The following is a 23,940-nucleotide window of genomic DNA, read 5'->3' on the forward strand; positions in this document are numbered from 1 at the left end:
CAGGGTGCTGATTGGTGCATTTACAATCCCTGAGTTAGACACAAAAGTTTTCCACATCCCCACTAGATTAGCTAGATACAGAGTGCTGATTGGTGCAGTTAGCTAGATACAGAGTGCTGATTAGCTAGACATAAAGGTTCTCCAAGTCCCCACCAGATCATCTAGACACAGAGCGTAGACTGGCGCATTTACAAACCCTGAGCTAGACACAGAGTGCCGATTGGTGTATTCACAATCCCTTAGCTAGACATAAAGATTCTCCAAGTCCCCACCAGATTAGCTAGATACAGAGTGCCGACTGGTGCATCCACAAACCCTGAGCTAGACACAGGGTGCTGATTGGTGTGTTTACAAACCTTGAGCTAGATACAGAGTGCTGATTGGTGTATTTACAATCCCTTAGCTAGACATAAAGGTTCTCCAAGTCCACACTAGACTCAGGAGCCCAGCTGGCTTCACCCAGTGGATCCCGCACCGGAGGCCGCAGGTGGAGCTGCCTGCCAGTCCCGCGCTGTGCGCCCACAGTCCTCAGCCCTTGGGCGGTCCATGGGACAGGGCGCCGTGGAGCAGGGGGCAGCACTCATTGGGGAGGCTCGGCCCTGCAGGAGCCCACGGCGGGGCAGGGTGGGGCGGGGCCGGGATGGGGCGGGGGGAGCGGCGGGGGGCGGGGGGAGCGGCGGGGGGCGGGGGGAGCGGCGGGGGGCGGGGGGAGCGGCGGGGGGCGGGGGGAGCGGCGGGGGGCGGGGGGAGCGGCGGGGGGCGGGGGGAGCGGCGGGGGGCGGGGGGAGCGGCGGGGGGCGGGGGGGCGCGGCCTGGTGAGGCACAGGCAAGGCGCACTGCAGGTCCTGATCCCTGCCTCTCAGGGAGGCAGCTGAGGCCCGGCGAGAAATCGAGCGCAGCGCCAGTAGGCTGGCACTGCTGGGGTACCCGGCGCACCCTCCACAGCTGCTGTCCCGGGTGCTAAGCCCCTCACTGCCCGGGACTGGCGGGGCCTCTCCAAGTGCGGGGCCTACCAGGCCCAAGACCACCCGGAACTGTAGCCGGCCCTCAAGTGCTGCGCGCAGCCCCGGTTCCCGCCCGTGCCTTTCTCTCCATACCTCCCAGAAGGCTGAGGGAGCCGGCTCCGGCCTCGGCCATCCCAGGAAGGGGCTCCCACAGTGCAGCAGCGGGCTGAAGGGCTCCTCAAGTGCAGCCAGAGTGGGCGCCGAGGCTGAGGAGGCGCCAAGAGCGAGCGAGGGCTGCCAACACGCTGTCACCTCTCAACAGGAGCCACCCTTAGTTAAACAACTTAAAAAGGCTCCACCTTCTGGAGCAGGAGGTGAGTGGAGGGGTAATAAAATGAGGCTGGGGCAGGGTGCAGGGGCTCACACCTGTAATCCCAACACTTTGGGAGGCCAAGGCAAAAGGATTCATTCTGGCCAAGAGTTCAAGGCCATCCTGGGCAACATAGCAAGACCTTGCCTCTACAAAAAATTCAAAAAACATTAGCCTGGAGTGGTGGCGTGTACCTGCAGTCCCAGCTGAGATGGGAAGCTGAGGCGAGAGGAGTGGGTTATGAAAGGGACTTAGAAGTTACTCCATAGGAGTGGGTGTCCCCAAGTCAGCCCCTCTAATTCCTGGTGGTTCAGGAGATAATCATAGTTAGCACCAATAATACTGAATCACATAATCAGAAACAAGTTCCATTTTCAACGTGTCTGGGTCCTTCTGATTAAGAATAACATGGTGTTTATGACTCTGGAACCAGACAGCATGGATTTGGATCCTGACTGTGACTTACCAGCTGTTTGACCTCAAGAAAGTTACTTAACCTCTCTGAGCTCTGGTTTCCTCATCCATAAAATGGGGATAGCAATCGTACCTACCTTATTGGGTTGTTACATTAACTTAGCTCACTTAAACTGCATATTGGTGACTTATTACATCTAGGAGAAAGTCTCTGTGTACTGTTAATGTGTTTTTAACACGCCTTGCCCATTTTGAGCCCATGCTCACTTTTAATAAAGTATTAGAATGTATCTCTGTGGAGACACACTCTAATTTTCAGCAGACAATTCTATCTAATTAGAATGTAATAATAACCTTGTTCCACTTTCCTGGTATTTTGTCTTTTTTAATAGTTATTTTCAATTTACGGCAGATAATACTGGGTTTCTGTCTTGGGTAGTAACATAAAGTTTCCTTTAAAAATAAATTATTTTGCTTGTTGGCAGGGAGAGGGAGAGCATCAGGAAGAATAGCTAATGGATGCTGGGCTTAATACCTGGGTGATGGGATGATCTGTGCAGCAAACCACCATGGCACACGTTTACCTATGTAACAAACCTGCACATCCTGCGCATGTACCCCTGAACTTAAAATAAAAGTTGAAGATGAAATAGTAATTATTATTAAAAAAGAAAAATTTTTTTAAGATGTGAGTTAAAAAGTTATAATGTGTGGGCGGCAAGCCATCCAGGTGCCGAGGCAAGAGACCGAGGACATGAGCTGTTCCAGTATAATAAAATATAAACAAGAATAGTTATACTAGATATAGATCTTAGATATGATTATATATGAATATCATTGATCATTAGTTTGTAGCAATTACTCTTTATTCCAATATTATAATAATCCTCGCTCTATAATCATAACCTAGGAAAAACCAGGCCATACAGAGATAGGAGCTGAGGGGACACAGTGAGGAGTGACCAGAAGACAAGAGTGCGAGCCTTCTGTTATGCCCAGACAGGACCACCAGAAGGGCTCCTTGGTCTAGCGGTAATACCAGCATCTGGGAAGACGCCCATTGCCAGGCGGACCATGGTCTAGCGGTAGTGTAAGTGTCAAGGAAGAACACACGATACTTAGCAGACCGGGAAAGGGAGTCTCCCTTTCCCTGGGGGAGTTTAGAGAAGCCTCTACTCCTCCACTTCTTGTGGAGGGCCTGACATTAGTCAGGCTCGCCCGCAGTTACCCGGAGGCCTAACCATCTCTCTGTGATGCTGTGCTTCAGTGGTCATGCTCCTAGTCCGCCTTCATGTTCCATCCTGTACACCTGGCTCTGCCTTCTAGATAGCAGTAGCAAAATTAGTGAAAGTACTAAAAGTCTCTGATATGCAGAAATAATGGCGTAAGCTGTCTCTCTCTCTCCGTCTCTCTCTCTCTCTGCCTTGGCTGCCAGGCAGGGAAGGGCCCCTTGTCCGGTGGACACGTGACCCACGTGGCTTTACCTATCGTTGGAGATGACTCACACTCTTTACCCTGCCCCTTTTGTCTTGTATCCAATAAATAACAGCGCAGCCCGGCATTTGGGGCCACTACCAGTCTCCGTGACTTGGTGGTAGTGGCTCCCTGGGCCCAGCTGTCTTTTCTTTTATCTCTTTGTCTTGTGTCTTTACTTCTACACTCTCGTCTCCACACACGGGGAGAAACCCACCAACCCTGTGGGGCTGGTCCCTACAATAAAGTAATATTAAAACCTTAAATATTCCTGGGTGCACTGGCTCACACCTGTAATCCCAGCACTTTGGGAGGCCGAGGCAGGTGGATTACCTGAGGTCAGGAGTTTGAGACCAACCTGGCCAACAGGGTGAAACTCTGTCTCTAGTAAAAATACAAAAATTAGCTGGGCATGGTGGTGCATGCTCCCCAGCTACTCAGGAGGCTGAGGCAAGAGAATCACTTGAACCTGGGAGGTGGAGGTTGCAGCGAGCCGAGATCACACCACTGCACTCCAGCCTGGGTGATAGAGTGAGACTCTGTCTCAAAACAAACAAACAAACAAAAACCTTAAATATTAAAATATGTAATATATAATACAAGTGGTTATAGATGTGGCAAATGTTCTGGAAGTGGTATGTGAATGAATGAAGTTTGGGAGCTTTGTTGTTGAGAGAAATGCTGGAGAATCCCTGGAGAGGTTTAAGCAGGAACACTCAGACAAGAGCTGCACTATAGGAGGCCTGACTCGAGTGGGGCCAAGGCTACTCTAAAACAGAGACAGGAGGCAGACAGTCCTCTGTCCTGCCTGGGGCTGAGATGGGCCAGGGACAGGAAGGAGGGGGAAATTCAGGAAATTTTGTGAATACTCATCTTACAAACAAATTGCAGATAGACAGCTTTGACAGTCTGAACACTGAATATAGGGCATTGAGTTATTTAAGGAATTATTATTTTTTTTTTTAGGTATGAAAATGGCATGGTGGTATGTAAAAAACAGGCTGGGCATGGTGGCTCATGCCTATAATCCCAGCACTTTGAGAGGCCAAGGTGGGCAGATCACCTTAGGTCAGGAGTTCAAGACCAGGCTGGCCAACATGGTGAAACCCCGTTTCTACTAAAAATACAAAAATTAGCCAGGTGTGGTGGAGCACGCCTGTGGTTCCAGTTACTGGGGAGGCTGAGGCACAAGAATCACTTAAACCTGGCAGGCAGAGGTTGCAGTGAGCCGAGATTGTGCCACTGTACTCCAGCCTGGGTGATAGAGTGAGATTTCGTCTCAAAACAAAGTCATACATTGGCAATGTGGGCTGAAGTGATTACTTGTGTCTGGGATTTGTTTTGAAGCACTTGAGCAGCAGAAAAATGTGGAAGAGGGAGAGACGAAGCAAGATTGGCTAATGTTGGTAACAGTGGAAGCTGGGTGATTTGCTATATTATTGTCTAACTGGATATATATCAAAATTTCCTTAATAAAAGTTTCCAAGGATGCAGTACATCACTGGATCCATGTTCCATGGCATTAGAGAGGCAGTACTGTTTTCAGAAATGTCTGGACTGTGTATTCCATATCTTTGTTTAAACCCAGAATGAAAGTATTTAGTGACTGGACACCAGGACACTCCTTGCTATAAATGTTATGGAATCTCCGATTGTGATTTCCTTTGGGCCTGGTGATTCCTTTCTAGATTTGTCGGATCTACCAATATAGTTCACTTCTTTAGGAGGGTTCAACAGTCTCTGGCAATAAATAAGTGGGGGTTGTTGACCTTTATGACAAATACAGGAAGGGAGGGAAGGAGAGAGAGAGGGAGGGAGGGAAGGAGAGAGAGAGGGAGAGAGGAAGGAGGAAGGGAGAGAGGAAAGGAGGGAGAGAGGGAAGAGGGGAGGAAGGAAGAAAAGAGGAGGGGAGAGGGAAGAAGGAAGTGTTACCAAAATACCAGGGGTTTGGTCTAGGTCCTGCTGCTTGCTGCACAGAAATCAATTACTGAGACAAGTATTGCCAAGGAAGAAGCCTTTAATCAAGTGCTTCAGCTGAGGAGATGGAAGTTCAGTCTCAAATCTATTTTCCTGACTGACTAAAACCAGGGGTTGGTATAGCAGGCAAGAAATGTAACAATGTGTAAGAAAACAGGAACTTGGGAGGGGCAAGGAAGCAATCATGGTGAATGAGGGGTCAGGCACCTAGTTCAGTCACCTGGTTTCAGTTCTTTGATACTTTTTGTGAGAGGCCTGAAGGTCCTTTCCTGAGGAAGGAACTCAGATAAAACAAATGTAAGTTTCAATCTTTAACAGCAGAATGGTCAATTTCTATGTTTATCCAAAAACAACTGTCTATGGGATTCTTGGGCCCCTTTCAGAAGGAAGAAAAGGAGCAGGAGGAAGGAAAGAAGATAAAGAGAAGGCTCTTGAGATCATCTTGAGACCCAAGCCCTAAGTGTTCGGAATGGGCTCATCTCTGTTGGAAGGAGACAGTGCCTTCAGCCTTGGAATTCTCCCAAGAACTCTGGGCAGTAACTCCTCTGAGTGGTCTGAGCTGAGCTCAAGCCCAGGCAGATGTCACAGGACCATTTGTCCCACCCACCCAATGACAGGAGCCTGAGGATGTGCAGATGCAAGCATGTGTGGCGGGACTCCTATCCACTTCTATACCTGGAGAAGGCAACTGCTCCTCAAGGCTTGGCTCATGAGTCCCCTCTCCCCCTTCCCTCTTCTGTGTCCCTGTATTAGTCAAGGTTCCAAGAGAAACAGAACCAATAGACTTTATGTAGATGTACAGGAAGAGATTTATTGTGAGGGATTAGCTCCACAATTATGAAGCTGAGAAGTTCCATAATCCTCCATCTGCAAGCTGGGGGTCCAGGAAAGTCAGTAGTGTAAGTTCCAGTACCAGGAGCTCTGACATCAGAGGGCAAGGGAAGGTGGGTGTCCCAGCTCAAGCACAGGCAGCAAATTTGCCCTTCCTCCACCTTTTGGTTCTGTTAGACCCGCAGCACGTTGAAAGATACTTACCTGCACTGGTGAGGGCAGATTTCTTTACTCAGTCTACTGCTTTAAATGCTGATCTCTTCTGGAAACAGACACACCAGAAATAATGTTTTACCAGCAATCTGGGCATCTCTTAGCCTAGTCAAGTTGACACATCAAATTAGCCATCACCGTCTCCATGATTCTTCCCTCAGCCGTGGCACACATCGCACTGTGCGGTAATTGTTGGTCAGTTAATGTCTCCCCTACTGGGCATAACAGTAATAGAAATAACTAACAGCTACCATTCACAGCAGCTTGCCCTGTGCCAGCTTTTCTCCCAAGAGCTTTACCTCATGAGGTAGGTGCTATAATTTCTACTCTATAGAGATGAAAACTGAGGCTCAGAGAGATTGAGTCACTTGCCCAAAATCACACAGCGAGAGGGGACTGAAACGCAGCTCTGTCTTCCCACAAAGCAGTTGTTCTTAACCACATTTCTAACCAGCTTGCCTCTAGCTCCCCCTGTGCCTAGTGAATGGCTGGCTCCTTGGTAAATGCTTGAAGAAACACTCACCACTCTGACTCGACTTCCCTCCCAGTCTGGGGAGCCTGCCACCCTCCCCCAGCAACTTGCCTGCCTCATTCACTCCCAAAAGGTGCGATGGAATGAGAGTTCCACCTTGTTCACTTCAAGCTACAAACGTCTTTCTCCATCCCAAAGAGAAGTGGCTCAGTTTTATAAATAGCCCTAAGCTGGGAGCTGAGAGACCCCATTTTGAGCTCTGGCTGTGTGACCTTCACAAAATCACATAACCTCCATGAGTTTCGGTTTCTTTGTAGGGCAAATGGAGAAACCCCTTGTCTCTTGAGGGAAGGCATCTGACAGTGCTCAGCAAATGTTCTTTTCAGTTCTCCGGGAGGAGTTAAAGAATTCTTCCAGCATCCTGCTGAGGTGGGCTGGGGTGTCACACACAGAGCACCAGGCCATGGACAGAAGCCTCTGCCGAGACCCAGGCAGAAGAAGTGGGGCCCAGAGGGAGCAGCCTGGTCCCCCCACAGGGCCAAGCAGATTGACTTCTGGAGCAAGGGGCTGCATCTGGGGGGCTTCTCTGCAGGCAACACCTGAAGCCCTGACCATGGGCCAGTATAAATGAGGAGGATGGTTTGTTAGCCAAACCCACCTTCAGACACTTGCAGGATACCTACCAGCTGGAGGCTCTGGGAGTGAGCCAGCCCTGCCCCTCACTGTAGGGGTGGGAGATGATGGAAATGAATCTTTATTCCCAAATTCTACAAAACACTGTCACAGCCATAGCTTTCTTGTCTTCCTTGCTTCTCACCACTTCTCTCAGTTCAGTCCATTGCTCGAGCATCTACACTGTGCCAGGCACTGTACCAGGTGCTAGGTGGCAGGGAGGGTAAGTGCTATTGCATTTAACAACAAAGGGCGAAGTAGTGAGGCTAGAACTTGAATGCAGGGACTCTGCTCTTAAAACCCCACTTCTTCCTACTACTAACTCTCTTACAGCCAAAAGAGATTTCTCAGTCAGCTATGGAGACAGAAAAAACAGCAGGAAGGGAAATTGAAGGTGAGACAGAGGAGACATAGGAAAAGGGAGTGATATGGTTTGGGTCTGTGTCCCCACCCAAATCTCATCTTGAATTGTACTCCCATAATTCCCACATGTTATGGAGGGACCTGGTGGGAGATAATTGAATCATGAGGGCAGTTTCCCGCATACTGTTTTCCTGGTAGTGAATAAGTCTCACGAGATCTGATAGTAAGGGGAAAGCTGTTTCACTTGGCTCTCATTCTTTCTCTTGTCTGCCGCCATGTGAGACGTGCCTTTCACCTTCCACCATGATTATGAGGCCTCCCCAGCCACGTGGAACTGTAAGTCCAATAAAACTCTTTTGTAAATTGCCCAGCCTCAGGTGTGTCTTTATCAGCAGTGTGAAAACAGACTAATACAGGAAGTGAGAGGAGAAATCCACGAAGGCCTCCAGGAGGCTGTGACAGTTGGTTTTGAAGGTTGGTTGGGGGTTATTTGGTTTGTTTTTTTTTTTTTTTAAATAACTTCTCCCACCCCCTGACAGAAGCAGCATCAATTCCTTATAGCAACTTGAGTAAAATACTGGTAAACAAAGAAATCAAAACAAAAATCTCCTGGAATTCCCACCATCCAGAAATAACCACTGTTGATACACGTGTATATATCCTTCATCTTTTTTCTATCCATAAATACTTTGTTACGAATGTGAGCTCAAGCTGTACAGGCTGCTTTATGAGGTTCTAATGCAGGTTTCCCCCAGAAAGATGGGAGGCTGATCCTTCTTGCAGTGTCTTCCTAAGAGAGAAGGAGGGAGCATCTGATGGAGGTGGGTATGTAAAGGAACCACACATACTCAGACCATTCACTTGGGTGGGGATTGCTTTCTGCCCTCAGACATCTGGTAGACTAGACATGTTCTCTAATCCAGGAGTGCTGAATTAGTGAGACTAGTGGGGCAGGTGTCTAAAACCACTTTCTCTAATCACCCTCCTCTCCATCTGTCTGCCTGTCTCTGTTTCTCAATTCATTCCACATTGTGAAAGGGAAAGGGGCTGTTGTTTATTAACACCCTAAATAGAAATCACCAAATAGTATGAAGAATTTGACATTTTAGCCAATGCTTTTCTTAACAACTTTTTAAATGGCGGCTTTATGTAGCTGCGTCATAGTTTACTTGACCATTACCTAGTGTGGACATCCAGGCTTTCTCCTCTGTCTTTTGAAATAAAATTAATCCTGTTAATCTGTGTGAAAGATGGAGTTAGAAGGGCTGTGGGGAGCAGCTAGGCTCAAGGCTTGGCAAACCCTTTGTGTAAGTGGACAGAGATAAAGTGTTTTGAGTTTTGTAGGCCAGGCAGTGTCTGTGGCAGCGTGGTGGTTGTGGTGGTGGTGGTGGGGAAGCATTCTGGACACATAACATTGTTCCAGAAATGTAATTCTCTGCAAGTCCCGTTGCAGAAACTGCCTGTTGTAACTTGATAACAGTTGTATCTGTAACTACTGAACTAACTTGCCGTAACTCTAGGACCAACTTTACCCACGACTGTTGCTCACCAACCAGAGCTTGCCAGCAGTTCCCCAGAACCTTACTGGTGCCAATGAACTTTCTCAAAGAGCAATACGTTTCTCCTTTAAAAAAAAAACTCCAACCTCCTCTCTGTTCTTTGGACATACCAAAGACCACCCAGGCTGTGTGTATGCCCCAGATTGCAGTTCTGTCTTCACAAATAAAACAGTTAATTTCAGATATTTGTTTCTGCATTTTTATTTTGACTTTGACAACATTAATAGTGAATTGTAAATGAATGGGTGTGGCTGTATTCCAAAAACAGGTGGCAGGCTAAGTCTGAGCTGTGGGTCACAGTTTGCCAAACCCTGAACTACAGCAAAGGTGGGAAAGTGCAGGATGTGTTGGGGAACAGAACATGAGAAAGTACACAAATATACTCTGCAGTATGGTATGTAGGACAGGAAGCAAAGAGAGACCCATGGATGCCCCCTAAAGAACTAGGTAGTATTAACTCCTTGTGGCTGAAACTATCTGTTTCCCCTTTTCCATAGTAATCACTGGGCACATGGCTACATAGACTACATTTTCCAGTGCCTGAGTATACACTACATTTTCCAGTGCCTGAATATACACTACATTTTCCAGTGTGGCCAATGGGTTGTAAGTTAAAGTATCTAGTGGCAGCTTCTGAGAATGTTGCTTAAAACACATCTAGCATATGATCTTTGTCCCTTTTTCCTTTTCCTCAGTCCAACTAGCTGGAAGCCAGTATAGAAAGGTCACAGAATGCAAGGTTAATATATGAAAGTCAGTTGCATTCTTCCCTTTTTTTTTTTTTTTGAAATGGAGTCTTGCTGTGTTGCCCAGGCTGGAGTACAGTGGCGCGATCTCGGTTCACTGCAAGCTCCGTCTCCCGGGTTCACCCCATTCTCCTGCCTCAGCCTCCTGAGTACCTGGGACTACAGGCGCCTGCCACCACGTCCAGCTAATTTTTTTGTATTTTTAGTAGAGACGGGGTTTCACCGTGTTGACCAGGATGGTCTCAATCTCCTGACCTCGTGATCTGCCCACCTCAGCCTCCCAAAGTGCTGGGATTACAGGCGTGAGCCACCATGCCTATTTTTTTCTAATATTTTTAGAAATTAGAGGAGCTAATTTTGTTGCCCAGGGCGGATCACGAGGTCAGGAGATGGAGACCATCCTGGCTAACATGGTGAAACACCGTCTCTACTAAAAAATACAAAAAATTAGCTGGGCACCGTGGCGGGTGCCTGTAGTCCCAGCTACTGGGGAGGCTGAGGCAGGAGAATACCATGAACCTGGGAGGCTGAGCTTGCAGTGAGCTGAGATCATGCCACTGCACTCCAGCCTGGGTGACAGAGTACGACTCCATCTCAAAAAAAAAAAAAAAGAAAAAAAGAAAAATTGTACTTTATATGAAAACAACAACAACAAAAAACCTACACACAGACCTTACACCTTCCAAAAAATTAACTCAAAATGAATCATAGGGCCTGGCACAGTGGCTCATGCCCATAATCCCAGCATTTTGGGAAGGCTAAGGCAGGTGGATCGCTTGAGTCCGGGAGTTCGAGACCAGCCTGGCCAATATGGCGAAACCCCACCTCTACTAAAAATACAAAAATGCATGCACTTCTGGTCCCAGCTACTCAGGAGGCTGAGGTGGGAGGCTTGCTGGAGTCCGGAAGGCGGAGGTTGCAGTGAGCTGAGATCGCACCACTGCACTCCAGCATAGGCGACAGAGTGAGACTCTATCTCAAAAAGAAAAAAACACATAGACCTAAATGCGAAACATAAAACTATAAAATATGTAGAGGAAAATATAAGAGAAAATCAACGTGAGCTTGGATTTGGCGATGAGTTTTTAGACACAACATTAAAAGCATGACTCATGAAAGAAAAAAATAAGTTGGACTTTATTTCTTTTGTTTATTTATTTATTTATTGAGACGGAGTCTCGCTCTGTTGACAGACTGGAGTGCAGTGGCACGAGCTCGACTCACTGCAACCTCTGCCTCCTGGGTTCAAGTGATTCTCCTGCCTCAGACTCCCGAGTAGCTGGGACTACAGGCATGCGCCATCATGCCCAGCTAATTTTTGTATTTTTAGTAGAGACGAGGTTTCACCGTGTTGGCCAGGATGGTCTCGACCTCTTGACCTCGTGATCCGCCTGCCTTGGCCTCCTAAAGTGCTGGAATTACAGGCGTGAGCCACCAGGCCCTGCCCGAGTTGGACTTTATTAAAAGTAACACCTACTGCTATACCAAAGACACTACTAAGAGAATAAAAAGAGAAGCCACAGACTGAGAAGAAATAATTGCAAATTACATTTCTGGTAAAGGACTTATATCAAAAAATATACAAATAACTCTTAAAATTCAACAGTAAGAAAACAAACAACCCGTTTAATAATGGACAAAGATCTGAACAGATATCTCACCAAAGAATATATACAGATAGCAAATAGGCACATAATAATTCTTAACCTCATTTTTTTTTTTTTTTTTTTGAGATGGAGTCTCGCTCTGTCCCCCAGGCTGGAGTGCAGTGGCGCGATCTCGGCTCACTGGAACCTCTGCCTCCTGGGTTCAAGCAATTCTCCTGTCTCAGCCTCAGCTGGGACTGCAGGCACCCGCCACCACACCCATCTAATTTTTGTATTTTTAGTAGAGATGGGGTTTCACCATATTGGTCAGGCTGGTCATGAACGCCTGACCTCAGGTGATCCACCCACCTCAGCCTTCCAAAGTGCTGGGATTACAGGTGTGAGCCACCGTGCCTGGCCAACCTCATTTGTTTTTAGGGAATCACAAATTAAAACGACAATAAGCAATCACTACACACTTATTCTAATAGCTAAAATCCAAAAAACCGACACTACCAAATGCTAAGTAAGCAACTGATTCATTGTTAGTGGGAATGCAAAATGGTATAGTCACCTTGGAATACAGTTTGGCAGTTTCTTATAAGCTTACCATATATATAGCTTACCATACCTTCCAGCCAGCAATCACACTCATAGGTAATTATGCAACTGATCTGAAACTTACCTCCACACAAAATCCTGCACGTGAATGTTTATAGCAGCTTTATTCATAATAGCTAAACACTGGAAGCAACCAAGATGTCCTTTGATTGGTGAATGGGTAAACTACAGTACATCCATAAAATGGAATATTCTTCAGCAATAAAAGGAAATGCACTATTGTTGATGATAAACACAGCCAGACATTATTAGTTAGAGCAGTGAAAACAGATTTTATTCAGTAACTACTGACAGCAGGGGAAAGAGCTGAGCTCCATTCTGATCTGTGCAGAGGTGATTTGGATGTTTTAAAGGGAGAATGAGGGAGCAAGGAGAGCGGCCCTCTGTAGAATCAGAGAAGTGAAAAATTACAAAGCGTTGGTCGGTGCAATTAGGCCAGCTGTGTTTGTTCTATCCTCCCTCAGAGAGTGGGAGACAGAGGCCCTAACATCATGAAATGTTCCTGATGATTACATTTCAAAGGAATGGCTCTCAGGTCCTTGAGAGAAACGCTTCTGAGTTATAACAGATACATATTCACAGTTGTAAGCTGTTTCTAGTAAATGCTTTAAGAAAGGGAGGTCAGAGGCTTATCATGAGATATTGGCTAAAATAGACAGTAAGTTCTCCAGGCAGCTTGAGCTTTCTCAGACAGGCATTTTAACAAGGTCTGAGGTCATTCTAAGGATATATTCTTATGGTCAAATCTCTTAATGCAGGGGTTTAGATGGGTTGTTATATGCCAAGAGTTCTGCAATCCCCTCCCCTCCCTTCCCCTCCCCTCCCCTCCCCTTACCTTTTTTCTTTTCTTTTCAGATGGAGTCTTGCTCTGTTGCCCAGGCTGGAGTGCAATGGCATGATCTTGGCTCACTGCAACCTCCACCTCCAGGGTTCAAGCGATTCTTTTGCCTCAGCCTCCTGAGTAGCTGGGATTACAGGTGTCCGCCACCACGCTCAGCTAATTTTTGTAGTTTAGTAGAGACGGGGTTTCACCGTGTCGGTCAGGCTGGTTCAAACTCCTGACCTCAGGTGATCTGCCCACCTCAGCCTCCCAAAGTGCTGGGATTATAAGCATGAGCCACTGTGCCTGGCTGAGTTCTGCAGTTCTCATGGAAAGACATAGATGAATCTTTTTTTTTTGACACGGAGTCTTGCTCTTTCACCCAGGCTGGAGTGCAGTGGCGCGATCTTGCTTCACTGCAAGCTCTGCCTCCTGGGTTCTGGCCATTCTCCTGCCTCAGCCTCCCTAGTAGCTGGGACTACAGGCGCCTGCTACCATGCCCAGCTAATTTTTTTGTATTTTTAGTAGAGACCGGGTTTCTCTGTGTTAGCCAGGATGGTCTTGATCTCCTGACCTCATGATCCACCTGCCTCGGCCTCCCAAAGTGCTGGGATTACAGGCATCAGCCACCGCGCCCGGCCAACATAGATGAATCTTAAATGCATATTATTAAGTAAAAGGTGTCAGTCTGAAAAGGCTATATCCTATATGCTTCCAACTATATGACATTCTATAAAAGCCAAAATTATAGAGACAGTAAAAAGATCAGTTGTTGCCAGGGGCTCCAAAAGAAGGAGGGAGAGGTGACTAGGTAAAGCAGAGGGGATTTTTTTAGGATGACGAAGGTATATACAGCAACTATATATAATACTCTAATTAGTGAATTCACAACTATGCATTTGTCAAAACCTATAGAACTTTACAGCACAGAGGAATCTTAACATGTGCAAAGTTTCTAAAGTCATTTAGGAGGTCAGGGGATTTCAAGGTGGAAAGCAGAATGTGATGAAACAATGCAACTGTATTATAAATGTATGCAACAACCTCACTGAATGCAGGGTGGGAGAAAAGTGCTGACCTAAGTAATGCAGGCAGACCCCAAAACTGGGAATCAGCCTGGGAGGGTTCTTGGCTTCACTTAGGGAAGATTTCAAGAGGGAGCCAACAGTGAAGAAAGCAAGTTTATTAGAGCAACGTTGTACAGCAAAATGGCTGCTCCATAGACAGAACAGGGCTATCTTATAGGCAGAGTGGCCCAGAATAGCACTCTTGGATTGCTGGCTAGCTCTATTTATACCCACACTCAATTATATGCTAAATAAGGGGTGGGTTATTCACAAACTTTCTGGGAAAGGGGCGGGGAGTTCCCAGAATCATATAAGGTAACTTCTGGGTCATTGCCATGGCAGCATTTGTAAACTGTCATGGCACTGGTGGGAGTGACATGCCAATGCAAATAAGCAGTGAGGGTAACTAGAGGTTGCTTTCGTGGCCATCTTGGTACTAATTGGTTTGGGCTGGCTTCTTTGTAAATCCTGTTTAGATAAGGAGGGTTGTGAAAGTCTTGTTGATCTCCTACCTCATAAGTAACTTTGGAAATGAATGGAATCTGCAAAACTAAAGGCAAAAGAAGATATACACAAGCACTATCCTCTAGTCTGTGAAGTTGTTTCCCATGGGGTAGAGGTTAACCATTGTGATATCACTATACATATATACTGGAATTGAAGAATTGGGTAAATGAGTGGCTAGGATTCTCATTGTTGGAGTAGGAGTTATAGTGAAACAAGGGGAGGAAGCTAGAATTATCCATTGGATAATGGATTCAAGTTGGACACATCAGTATAAATTTGTGTTTAGCTTAATAGAGATACAAATGGTTACATATAGATATATATATAGATATGTGGATATGCATGGATCAGTATACATACACCTATCTCCTTGTCTATCAGCTGAGAGGGTCTACAAGCAATGACACCCCAGTAGGAACAATTATATCTAGCAGCCAAAACTTGATTTCTAATACTATTCTCCAGTAAAAGGAACCAGGGATACTTGGAGAAATGGCTGATCTTCAGGAAATACGCAAGATGAGCCTGAAGCATCTTCTAATGCCAGTAAATAAGGAAGTGCTCAAACACACACACACACACACACACACACACACACACACACACACACACGATCAGGGTATGTCAAAGGAACACAGGAACCAACTGAAAGAGTTCCCAATGGCCAAAGCTGGAATAATTTGAGAAAAAAAAAAAAAAGTAAAGTAGTATTGGATTAGAACTGAAAGTATAAAATATCCGTAAGTCCATACTTATACAAATAGATGATTAAATAAATAAATAAATGCGGGAGAAAAATGAGTATCTAGTGCAGAACAATTTCAAATAATTTATGTAGATAATCCTCCCTTAAGGAAGTGGTACGTAACACCCCACTCCTTAAATGTGGGCTGCACGTTGTGACTTTCTTTTGAAAAGTAGAGCATGGAAAGGGAGGTGGGGGAAAGGAATAATTTTATAGTGAAGAAACCTGACAAACACTACCTCAAGCTACGTGGTGAAGATTAACATCAACAGTGATAATTCATGCTGATAGTATGCACCCCAGATATGTGATGAGAATGATGCTTTACCTCTGTGGTCTTCCTTGCAGGAGCTCATTACCCCAGTCTAACTATAATAAAAACATCAGACAAATCCGAGCTGAAGGTCATTCTATAAAATACTTGAACAGTACTCAAAACTGTCAGCATCATCAAGAACAGGGAGAGTGTGAGAAACTGTGATATGGTTTGGTTTTGTGTCCCCACCCAAATCTCATCTTAAATTGTAATTCCCATAATCCTCATGTGTCAAGGGTAGGATCAGATGGAGGTAATTGGATCATGGGGGTGGTTTCCCTCATGCTATTCTCGTGATAGTGAGTGAGTTCTCACGAGATCTGATGGTTTTATAAGTGTCTGGCATTTCCACTGCTTGCACTCACTCCATCCTGCCACCCTGTGAAGAAGGTGCCTGCTTCTCTTTTGCCTTCTACCATGATTGTAAGTTTCCTGAGGCCTCCTCAGCAATGCAGAACTGTGAGTCAACTAAACCTGTTTCCTTTATAAATTACTCAGTCTCGGGTATTTCTTCTTAACAGTGTGAGAATAGTCTAATACAAACTGTCATAACCAAGATGAACCTAAGGAGACATGACAACTAAAGGTGGTATCCTGGAACCAAAAAAGGACATTAGGTAGCTGGGCGTGGTTGTTCATGCCTCTAATCCCAGCATTTTGGGAGGCTGAGGAGGGCGGATCACTTGAGGTCAGGAGTTAGAGACCAGCCTGGCCAACATGGCAAAACCCCATCTCTACTAAAAATAGAAAAATTAGCCAGGCATTGTGGCGCACGCCTGTAGTCCCAGCTACTCGGGAGGCTGAGGCAGGAGAATCACTTGAACCCAGGAGGCAGAGGTTGCAGTGAGCCAAGATCGTGCCACTGCACTCCAGCCTGCGTGACAGAGTGAGACTCTGTCTCAAAAAAAAAAAACCCAAAACCAAAAAACAAACAAACAAAAAAAGAACATTAGGTAAAAACCAAGGCAATCTGAAAGAAATATAGTCTTTTAGTTAATAATAATGTATCAATAGTGGTTCATTAATTGTGACAAATATACCATGTCAATGTAAAATTGTTAATAATATGGGGAACTGGATGTGAGGATATAGGAATCTTTCTACTGTGTTCACAATTTTTCCATAATTCTAAAACTGTTCTAAAATTAAAAGATTATTTTAAGAAATGTGAGGAACAAAGAACTAAAAACTGGATAGAAAAATGGGAGAAAGATATGAATAGATAATTCACAAAAAGATATAAAAAGGGCCTCCATACATTTGAAAAAAATCAAACTCATAATTAGAGAAATGCAAATTAAAACAACACTGAGATACAGTTTCTCACCCATAAGACTGGCAGAGACTAAAATGCATGACAACACATGCATTTGCATAACACATAGGCTGTGGGGCAACAGACATTTTCCTGCGTTGCTGGTGAGAATGCAAACTGGTGCAGCCCTTGTGGAGGAGAATTTGACAGTAGCTAAGAAAGCTACAAATGCATTTACCTTTTGACTCAGTAATCCCTCCCCTTGGAATCTACCTGAAGATAAATAAAAAATATGTGGCCGGGTGCAGTGGGTCACACCTGTAATCCCAGCACTTTGGGAGAATTGCTTGGGAGGTCAAGTGTGCAGTGAGCAATGATCGTGCCACTTCACTCCAGCCTGGGTGACAAAATGAGACCCTGTCTCAGAATAAAAGAAAGAAAATGCATATTTATAAGGTTATTCGTTGCAGCATTATTTATAATTACAAAATATTGGAAAAAACTTAAATGTCCATAGATAGGAGAGTGGTTGAATAAACTGTGACATCTCCAGCAATGGAGTACCATATAGCTGTAAAAATGGATGAGATCTCTATGAGATGATATGGGGTGATTTCCATATATACAGTTAAGGCGGAAATAAATCAAAGTGCAAAAAAGTATCCATGGCATGCTACTGGTCGTGTAAGAAAGAAGAGGTTATAGGAAGATACACATTTCTGCTCATTTGTGCAAAAGAAATCTAGCAAAGGTAAACCAGAAATTAAAGAGATTGGCTACCTACAGGGGGTATGTAGGACTGGGGTGACAAGAAGGAAGGTATGGAAGTGACACTTTACTGAGTATACCTTTTTGCTTAGGTTTGACTCCAGGAACAAGAGTAATATTTCACATACTCCCCAAATAAAGAAACAATTAAAACCAACCAGACTATTGGGGAAACCCAAGATGGAATACAAACACTAGCAAATAAACCTAACTGTATTCCAAATGAATAACAGACCATACCAAAGGGACAGAAAAGAAAAGACCTAACTTAAATAACTGTGGAATATAGAATTTGAACTGGATTCTGTAAGGCTACAGACAAAAAGAACTCCATATAAATACTGTACTCTAGTTAGCAAATTTGTTTCTCACTGAGGTGTGGGTTAGCAATTCTGCAAGTAGTGTGTATGTATACTAGGATTGAACAAATACATAAATATAGATAATGAGAACAAGAGTTATCACTGTCAAAGAAAATAGTTACAAATGGCTGGGCAAGGTGGCTCACGCCTGTAATCCCAGCACTTTGGGAGGCCGAGGTGGGTGGATCACCTGAGGTCAGGAGTTCAAGACCAGCCTGGCCAATATGGCGAAACCCTACCTCTACTAAAAATACAGAAATTAGCTGGGTGTGGTGGCAGGTGCCTGTAATCCCACCTACTGGGGGGCTGAGGCGGGAGGATCTCTTGAACTTGGGAGGCAGAGGTTGCAGCGAGCCAAGATCGTGCCACTGCACTCCAGCTTGGGCAACAGAGTGAGACTCCGTCTCAAAAGAAAAAAAAGAAAATAGTTACAAATAAGGAAAGATAGGAAAGATAGAAGGATAGAATGAACCTTTGGTGTTGGGTTGAAATCAGAGATATCAGTATGAACTTGTGGGGTTTTTTTTATAGATAGAGATGTATGTGTGTGAGAGTTAGTATACACATACATATTTCATAGCTTTGTCCTCTGAGAGGGCCTAGAAGAAATGACATCTCAGTAGCAATGAGCAAAGCCAGAACCCAGATCTTGGTTTCTAAGTGCCACTTTCCAATAAAAGGAACCAGTGCTCCTTAGAAAAGTGGATGGTGATTATAGGGTTGGAACAGGGAAAATATAAGATAAGCCTAGAACATCTTTTGTTATTTAAAAAAAAAAAAAGAAAAGAAAAGAAAGAAAGAAAATGCTCCAAAAAGAATGGGAGCTTGTCAAAGGAACATAGAAGCCAACTTGAAGGAGCTCTCAATGGGCAAACCAAGAGCAATTTGAGCAACAAAATAAATAGTATGTTATTGGATTGTAACCCAAAGTACAGAATGAATATACAGGAGACCACATGTTTATTTATTGATTTTTAATTTATTATTATTATTATTATTATTATTATACCTCTGAACTTTTTATTGGCCTCCTGCTCCCCAAAGGGTACCCTGCTTCTGCTGGCTTAATGTCTCAGAACTTTGGTGTCATCGGTCTCAGACACCACTTTGCCATCCACTATCCGGGGGTGGTGGTTTTTGGATGGTTTGCATGGAGTTGCTGCTGTCCAGGGCATCACCAAGATTGAAGCCCTCGCCATCTTCCAGCAGGTGGCAGTGGGTGGCAATCTCAGCCTCCAGCTTGACATTGATGTTCAGCAGGGTCTCGTACTCCTGGGCCTGGCTGTCCCTCTGCCCAAGTCAGTGCCAGCTCCAGGTGCAGCAGGATCCCGCTGAGCTGCTCTATCTGCAGGGTGTAGCGGGCCTCCACCTCCCTCAGGCTGTTCTCCAAGCTGGGCTTCAGATTTCTCACAGAGTCCAGCTTGATCTCCAAGGACTGGACTGTACATCTCGGCTCTGTGAGCATCATCTCAGCAGCTCCAACCTCCACGGACTGCGTGGTGACCACTGTGGTGCTCTCCTCAATCTGCTGAGACCAGTACTTGTCCAGCTCCTCTTGGTTCTTCTGAGCCAGCTTGTCATATTGGGCTTGGATATCTGCCATGATCTTGGTGAGGTCCTGAGATTTGGGGGCATCTACCTCCACTGTCAACCCAGAGCTGGCAATCTGGGCTTGTAGGCCTTTTACTTCCTCTTCGTGGTTCTTCTTCGTGAAGAGCAGCTCCTCCTTGAGAGCCTCAATCTCTGTCTCCAGCTGCAGCTGAGTGACATTGGTGTCATCAATGACCTTGCAGAGCCCATGGTGTCGTTCTCCACAGACTGGCGCATGGCCAGCTCTGCCTCATACTTGACTCTAAAGTCATCAGCAGCAAGATGGGCATTGTTGATCTGCAGAACGATGCGGGCGTTGTCCACAGTATTTGTGAAGATCTGAGCCCTCAGGTCCTCGATGGTCTTGAAGCAATGGCTCCAGTCTCTGACCTGGGGTCCCTTCTTCTCCAGGTGCTCCTGGATTTTGCTCTCCAGCCTCCAGTTCTCGGTCTCCAGGCTCCTCACTCTGTCCAGGTAGGAGGCCAGGTGGTTGTTCAGGCTTTGCATGGTCTCCTTCTTGTTCTGGATGCCTCCCATTCCTGCCAGACCCCCAGCCATCCCCGAGGCCAGGCCCCTGGACCCCATGCCGCCCCGGAAGCTGGTGGAGTGGGACACGGAGATCCGGGAACCAGAGCCCCCAGCGACTGCAGAGATGCTGACCATGCTGCTGACCAGCCGGGCGCCATAGCTGGCACCTGGACAGAGCCCAGGGACCAGTAGTTGTTGGAGAAGGTGGAGCGATTGGTGAAGCTCATGCTCTCTGGGGAGGAGGGCGAGAAGACAGGACTCAGCTTTGCCGACAACCTATTATTATTTTTTAACAGAGATGGGGTTTTGTCATGTTGCCCAGGCTGGTCTTGAACTCTTAAGCTCAAGTGATCCTCCCGCCTCTACCTCTTCCCAAAGTGCTGGGACTACAGACATGAGCCACTGTGCCTGGCCTAGAGACCACAGATTTAAATAAATAATTGAAAAATAAATAAATGGGGGAGAAATGACCATATCTTCCTTCCAGAAGAATTTTAATAAATGCAGAAGGTGACTGGATGCAATGGTGCACTCCTATAATCCCAGCATTTTGGGAGGTTGAGATGGGAGGATCACTTGAGCTCAGGCATTTGAGACCAGCTTGGGCAACACAGTGAAACCCTATCTCTACAAAAAATACAAAAATTAGCCAGGCATGGTGGCACAAGCCTGTAGTCCCAGCTACTTAGGAGGCTGAGGTGGGAGGATCTCTTAAGCCCAGGAGGTCGAGGCTACAGTGAACTGAGATCGCATTACTGCACTCTAGCCTGGGTAACAGAGCAAGACCCTGTCTCAGAAAAAGAGAAACAGGGAAATAGAAAATCACCATTCAACAGTAATATTCATAAAAGAAAGATCCACCAATGGATGCTAAAATTAGTAGGTGGAATTTTGAGGAGAAATAGGATATTTTGGTCATCTCAAAAAATCTCCTCCAAGATATTTATCCGGTGCAATTTCTCAAGTTAATAAAATTTAAATGCAAATTTACAAAAAGTATAAAATTATTAATTACAAGAGAAACATAGTAACTTTATAGTAGAGAAACTCAACCAAGACACAGTTTAGCTAAGTGATCAACATTAACACCAGCAGTAAGAAGACTTAGTGACATCACAAAGCCCTTGCTCTGATGCACTGAAGAAAGCATAACACTGCTTATGCTGTACTCTAGCCAAAAAATGCATAACTTCAATCTAATCACGAGAAAAGCCTTAGACAAACCCAAATTGAGGGACATTCTGTAAAATAGCCAACCAGTTCTTTTAAAAAGTGTCAAGGACATTAAATACAAGAGAAGATGGAGGAACAGTCACAGATTGGAAGAGACTGAAGAGACCTGGAAACTAAATGTAATGAGTAACCCTGAACTGGATCCTTCAACAGAAATAGGACATTGATGGAAAAATTGGTGAAATTTTTTTTTTTGGAGGCAGAGTCTCGCTCTATCCCCCAGGCTGGAGTGCAATGGCGCGATCTTGGCTCACTGCAATCTCCGCCTCCCAGGTTCAAGTGATTCTCCTGCCTCAACCTCCTGAGTAGCTGGGATTACAGGCGCCTGCCACCATGCCCAGCTAATTTTTGTATTTTTAGTAGAGACGGGGTTTCGCCATGTTGGTCAGGCTGGTTTTGAACTCCTGACCTCGGGTGATCCGCCTGCCTCGGCCTCCCAAAGTGCTGGGATTACAGGCGTGAGCCACCGCACCTGGCCCACACCTGGCTGATTTTTAAAAAATATTTTTGTAGTGATGGGGTCTCACTATGTTGCCCAGGCTGGTCTTGAACTCTTGGGCTCAAGTCCTCCCATCTAGCCTCCCAAAGTGCTGGGATTACAAGCCTGCACCACTGTGCCTTGTTTGTTTTTGAACTTCACACAAATGGAACCACATAGAGTATGCACTCCTGCATCTGGCTTCTTTTGGCCAATATCTTTGAGATTCATTCATGTCATTGCACATGGCAGTAGTTCATTAATTTTCATTCCTATATAATATTCAATTTTATGAACTACTACAGTTTGTTTATTCATTCACCTGTTGATGAACACTTAGGTTGTTTCCAATTTTTGGCTATTCAGAAGAAGAAGAAGGGTGGTCTGAACTTTTTTTTTTTTTTTTTTTTTTGAGATAGAGTCTCATTCTTGTCACCCAGGCTGGAGTGCAATGGCGGGATCTCGACTCACTGCAACCTCCGCCTCCCGGGTTCAAGCGATTCTCCTGCCTCAGCCTCCGGAGAAGCTGGGATTACAGGTGCCTGCCACCACGCCCGGCTAATTTTTGTAGTTTTAGTAGAGATGAGGTTTCACCATGTTGGCTGAGCTGGTCTCAAACTCCTAACTTCAGGTGATCCACCCAAATTGGCCTCCCGAAATGCTGGGATTACCAGTGTGAGCCACCGAGCCTGGCCTGAACGTTCTTTTGATGAACACATATACGTTCATATATCTTGAATATACGCCCCAGAGTGAAAGTGCTTATCTGAATACATCAAGGTAGACACATACTTAGCTTTTTAAAATATGGACAAACGGTTTGTACCAATGTAGTTTTACCAATTTAAAGCTCACACTACCACCATATAAGAGTTCTGGGGCCAGGTGTGGTGGCTCACTCCTGTAATCCCAGCACTTTGGGAGGCTGAGGCAGGTGGATTGCTTGAGCTCAGGAGTTTGAGACCAGCCTGGGCAACATGGCAAAACCTGTTGCTACAAAAAATACAAAAATTAGCCAGGCATGGTCGCTCACACCTGTAGTTCCAGCCACTTGTGGGGCTTGAATAGGAGGATCAGTTGAACCTGGGAGGTCAACGATGCAGTGATCTGAGATTGCACCACTGCACACCAGCCTGGGTGAAGTGAGACCCTGTCTCAAAAAGAAAAAAAAAAAAAGAAAAAGAAAAAAAAAAGAGTTGTGTTTGTCCTGCATTCTTGATAACACTTCATGTTGTCCATCCTTGTACACTTTTATTGCTTTAAATACTTCCTCTGTGTGAAGACCTTCCCCCATCTGTATCTCCAACCAGGAATTCTCCCCTGATGCAACTGATGTATTCAGTTGTCAACATGGCATCTTTCCTTGGATGTCTAATAGGTAATTCCAAGTTAACAGATCAATGCAGAGTTTTCAAGTCCTCCTTCCCATCAAAAGGTTTCTTGTCTTGACTTCCTCATCCCCATAAAAAGCACCACCATCTACTCAGCTGCTCCAGCTAAAAACTCATAATTCTTCCCTTTTCCTTACCCATAAAAATAATATATGACTTGTAAAAATATATGCACTGACTCATAAAATTATTACAAAAATATTATGAAACTATGTACTTATTTCATTTCCTTTCCTTTTTATTTATTTATTTATTTACTTTTTTGCTCTGTTTTTTGTCTCGTTCTTTTGCCCAGGCTGAAGTGCAGTGGCATGATCTTGGCTCACTGCAATCTCCACCTCCCAGCAATTTTCCTGCCTCGGCCTCCCAAGTAACTGGGATTACAGGTGCGCGCCACAACACCTGGCTAGTTTTGTATTTTTAGTAGAGACGGGGTTTCACCATGTTATCCAGGCTGGTCTCGAACTCCTGACTTCAAGTGATCCACCCACCTCAGCCTCCCAAAGTGCTGGTATTACAGGCTAGAGCTACCGAGCCCAGCCCATTTCCCTCCTTTTTATTGAGGCAACAGTTACATATAGCAAAGTACAGCTTGATTAATTTTTACAAATATATACCTGTAATCGTCACCCAATTCAA

General features: G+C 45.3%; 1 protein-coding gene and 1 pseudogene across 2 annotated transcripts in view; both read right to left on the bottom strand.

The window, feature by feature from the left end:
* Positions 1–1,281, bottom strand: part of TMEM40 (transmembrane protein 40) — a 35,779-nt gene extending 34,498 nt beyond the window's left edge. Inside the window, 1 exon segment of one of the 2 annotated variants that reach the window (NM_001280299.1) lies at positions 1,098–1,281. In NM_001280299.1, coding sequence (NP_001267228.1) covers positions 1,098–1,137 — 40 coding nt within the window. In that variant the 5' untranslated portion in view covers positions 1,138–1,281. 2 annotated transcript variants of the gene reach the window in all.
* A 17,815-nt stretch (positions 1,282–19,096) lies between these two features.
* On the bottom strand, positions 19,097–20,738 carry LOC470752 (keratin, type I cytoskeletal 18-like; annotated as a pseudogene).
* Positions 20,739–23,940: the final 3,202 nt, after the last annotated feature.

The sequence above is a fragment of the Pan troglodytes genome, chromosome 2 (assembly GCF_028858775.2).
Source record: "Pan troglodytes isolate AG18354 chromosome 2, NHGRI_mPanTro3-v2.0_pri, whole genome shotgun sequence".
Classification (NCBI taxonomy): Eukaryota; Metazoa; Chordata; class Mammalia; order Primates; family Hominidae; genus Pan; species Pan troglodytes.